General features: G+C 43.9%; 1 protein-coding gene across 1 annotated transcript; it reads left to right on the top strand.

Moving 5' to 3' along the window:
- Positions 1 to 3,016: 3,016 nt before the first annotated feature.
- FTJAE_8296 (uncharacterized protein) lies at positions 3,017 to 3,936 on the top strand (the record flags this gene model as incomplete). The annotated part of the gene is made up of 2 exons (XM_037355097.1): positions 3,017 to 3,257; positions 3,314 to 3,936. 2 exons carry the CDS (start codon positions 3,017 to 3,019, stop codon positions 3,934 to 3,936), a joined length of 864 nt encoding a protein of 287 aa, XP_037204598.1.
- Between the last annotated feature and the right edge of the window lie 216 nt (positions 3,937 to 4,152).

The raw sequence follows: 4,152 nt of genomic DNA, 5'->3' as shown, positions 1-4,152 counted from the left end.
ACAACCATGATCCAAGTCGATCTAGACGCTGCCACGATGGATGCGTCAACTGGTAAGCGTAAGTCTCAATACACTCAGGCTGCAGTTATGGGAGGCTTTTCAGCAAGCAAGGTAAGAATAACAACCACAAACCAAACGTCTCAGTAGCTGACCATTGTGATAGATAGCTACGGGCTTGGGATGGGAACAGAAACGCCTGGAATCTGGCTTTTTCTCTAGTGAGGTCCGTAAGAATTTGACTCTACATCGCTGGCCAAACTGCTATACTGCTGTTAACACCAAACGCACCACAGTGGCTACATTTATCAGCATTTTCCTGGGGCGGGTTTTTGCCGTCAGGCGAAAAAGACGGGTTCTCAACAAGCCAGAACTTGGAGAACCTGATATTTGGTACATCCGAGACCAATTCCCTAATGACGAGGTACATCAAGAACATCATATCAACCTATACACCTTGTGCTAAATTCTTTCGCTTACGCTTTTGCCGCTTACAGATATGAGATGGCGTGGCAAGGTTTCTACCGCTACGAGCAGAAAGCTCAGGATATGATTGACCAGGAGAAAAGAGGGAAACCGACCCACCTACGAGGAACACTGGACATTGTCTGCAATGACTTCACAGAGCCCATCCACTGCGATTACTATGACCAAGACGGAAAGTACAAGTTCGGCGCATTCGAAATCCCAAACGATGTAGTCAAGAAGGCCGAAGAGGCAGCCAAGAAGGCAGCCGGAAGGATTGTCAGCGGCCAGTCTCATCCACAATTGGTGTGCCAGGCACACGATCCGAGCAATGACCGGACGGAGAAACGTTGTCAAGATCCTAGAACACTTGGAAACATCGCAACTGACGCCGAGATGCTGGCGCTTGCGCATGACTTTCCTATGGTGGTGTATTCTTTGACTTACACAATCCATTCAGATTTCATGTCGAGAATCTTGGGCTCAAGGCCAACAGTAAGCTTCCAGTTCTCTCCCTTTCGGAGGTCTCTATACCACCAGGCGGAGGCGGTTCTCGACGCTCTTGTGTGGGAAAGGCTCAAAGAGAAAGCGGACGAGTTGCTGAAAGTGGAGATTGAGGAGATAGGTAAAGAGAAGCAAGGTGGCATGTCTGAAGAGGGTGTAGACATGACGTTTGATAAGAAAGCAGACGACGTGCTTGGCCAGATATCAGTTGGCATGTCTGAAGAGGACGTATACATGGTGGTTGACAAGAAAGCAGACGACATACTTGAAGAGAAGTCAGATGAGATTGGCAACGATGATATAGAGGCTCTTGTAAGTCAAGTGTCCACAAAACCGCTATAGTCTCTCAGGTTCTAATGGTCCCACGGGTCGCACGGAGAAAGCAGCTGCTTGAAGAGCAAAGAAGCAGGAGCAAGCAGGAGCGTATCCAGTCGGACGGCCAATCCCAGATAATGAAAAAGAATGGCGATCAAGGTCAGACATATATCTCATCCAAAAAGGAGAAGAAGGAACATGCTTTTACTACGATTAATAACAGTGTTAATTTTTTTTAAATAAGTATACTTATAAAAGTATTATTTAATCTTAATTACTCTCTTAAGGTATCTAGAAATAATTATATATTAAGGAGTTTTATTCTGTTCTATTTTATCTTTCAAGATTAGAAATAGGCCTATATTTATGCCTTTAGATCCTTATCCATCTTATACTGACTGTGTCTTCAGCTGCTGGAACTATTTATAGGTAAGAACTGACCAAAACAGGTTTCAGGGGTTAATAAGCTTATCTTGGCATTGTATTGGATGACATGAACCCTGCTATAAACAATGGGACGACATGTTTTTCGACGGCATTGGGTCATTTAAAAGGTCAAGGTAAGAATCCTTAGAATGTAGGGATTTTAGCGGTCTGGACAAACGCTCGTTTCCCTATGTATTGGCGTGATAATGTTGTAGAGACTGTGACAATCTAACGCAAGCGACTTTATTAGGGCGACCATGGCGAATTTCTCAAGTCGAACACTATTGAACAAACTACTAAACGAATCAACCAAGTATGCCAGAAGTCTAATTCGATCAAGGAAATCAATTTTCTTGGTTTTCAGGCAGCCGAACTGCCGGCTGCATTTTCACGGCTTACCCGGAACCTGGCTTGTGGCGATCCCAGCCAATCAGTGTGATCTATCAGGCTATTTGTTAGTGGGCTACCCGAAAACTAGCATTCGACTGGTCGCAAAGAAAGTAGCTTCTTAATCTTTACGTCCCAACCAAATGGCCAATCACGCATCCCGTCTCCCATGGATCGACACCTAATCCGATGGAGTAGACTACAGCGACATTATGCTTCCTTCCACCCAACTCCCTGCCTCTTCTATACTCTGGCCACCAGCGAATCTGACAAGAATTCGAGCTGATGGTACAAAAGGCATTGCCTAACCACGGTACCTTCACGGCATTGAGATAAACGCCTCTTGCCAGAAAGTTAGCCAATTACGACTACGTTTCCCATTTCAGCGTTCAGCTTTCAACTTTCATTTAATTACCTTCCACATCTGGAAACATAAATGTCTCACTGCCTGGCCACTTAACCGTGTTAGGTTTGACGCTTCGGTGGTTGTCCTTTGTCCCACTTCTTTATGCAGCACGAAGTGAAATGGTACCCCAGAAGCTAGAATGGCAACAGTCAAACTGCATATAAACATTTTATTGCATTTGGTCCTAATACTTAATTTGCGCATTTCTTCATTTACTAAATTTTCTGAGTCTTTGTGCTGTTATCAAAACCCTAATAGTCATGCTTCTATAACAGATCAGAGTCGGATCATTTTGTTTGCAGCTCGGTCTTAAACTTTAATAACTAAGCTTAGCTCGGAGATCGGCGGCACATGATTTGGGGACAAGGGTCCTGTTTTGATTACTAGCCCCTGTCGATTGGTTAGCTTATAAACATGTTTGCCATGGCATCACTCCTCGTTTTGCAAATGCCTTCCTTATCTTAGTCTCTCTTGACCTCCGAAGGGCCCGTCATCAATTACCACTTTGTCCTCAACATGCTCTCTATACCAGTATTCGTTCTAATAGTGTTAATACTCGCGAATCACGCATATTGCAAGACTAAATTCCTTCGACCTCCACAATACAACGAGACTACCAGCGACCACGATTATGGAAATAATCCACGGTTTGCTGTCGGTTATCCGATCAAGCTCCTTTGGGAAACAGATGCTGAGCCAGTCGAGCTTTCCTTGTTGCAATTCAGTGAGCGTGGTGGCGGGATGAAGTCACTGGATGGTAAGATATTCCTAGCACTTCGTAGTAATTTCTGGCAAGCTCACCTAACGACTTAGCTTCTCTCACCGAGTGGAAAGCTGAGCGAGATGTCTTTGAGGTCACCGATGGCAATGATGACTCGGTGTACTGTTTTTACTTACGCGATTCGAAACAAGATGTGGTTACGTCACAATATTTTAATGTAACTGCCTTGAAAGCCGACGGTACCAACACCGCTTTCAAGCGAGAGACTGCCATTTTAACATCAACTACGCTCTCTCTACAAACGGAAGTCTCCATAACAGAGCCAATTTCGACCTCTACGTCTACAGATCAGCCTGTGCGCTCAGAAAACTCTTCAGAATCGGGGATGTCCAAGGGTGAGATTGCAGGCGCAGCTTGTGGTGGAATAATTGGCGGTCTCTTGCTTTTTGGTCTTATCGGATGGTTGGGTTGGAGACGGCTAGCAAGGAACAAAAAGCATGCGGATATCCCGCTGGTCTCCCAAAACTACGGCTTTCAGCCGAAACCTGAGCTGCCTGCAGACGCCGAGGTGCAGGATATGTCACCGATGTCACAAAATCAACCATCAGAGCTCGATGGCTGTGAGCTGAAATCTGAGCTGGCTGGAGACACCCAGGTTCAGAAAAATCCTTTAGGTTATGCTAGAAGTCCTGGGGGTTTAAACGAAGCACCTTAACTGGAGATACTATAGAAGGTAGCTCTTTGCTCTATTCACAGCCCTTATAGTAAATCTTAAAGGCTATAGCTATTTATAATTTAAAAAAGAAAAAAGAAATTTAAATTATAATATTTATAAGTAAAAGTTTATAAATTAAAGACTTTTTAAAGTATTAAAATCTTAAAAAGTATTAAAAAAAAGAACTTATAAAAAACTTATAAAAAAACTTATAGT

The sequence above is a fragment of the Fusarium tjaetaba genome (genome assembly GCF_013396195.1).
Source record: "Fusarium tjaetaba strain NRRL 66243 chromosome Unknown NRRL66243_c0000178, whole genome shotgun sequence".
Lineage (NCBI taxonomy): Eukaryota > Fungi > Ascomycota > Sordariomycetes > Hypocreales > Nectriaceae > Fusarium > Fusarium tjaetaba.
Note: the sequence above shows the minus strand (reverse complement) of the source record. Positions and strands in the feature narration are given on the sequence as shown.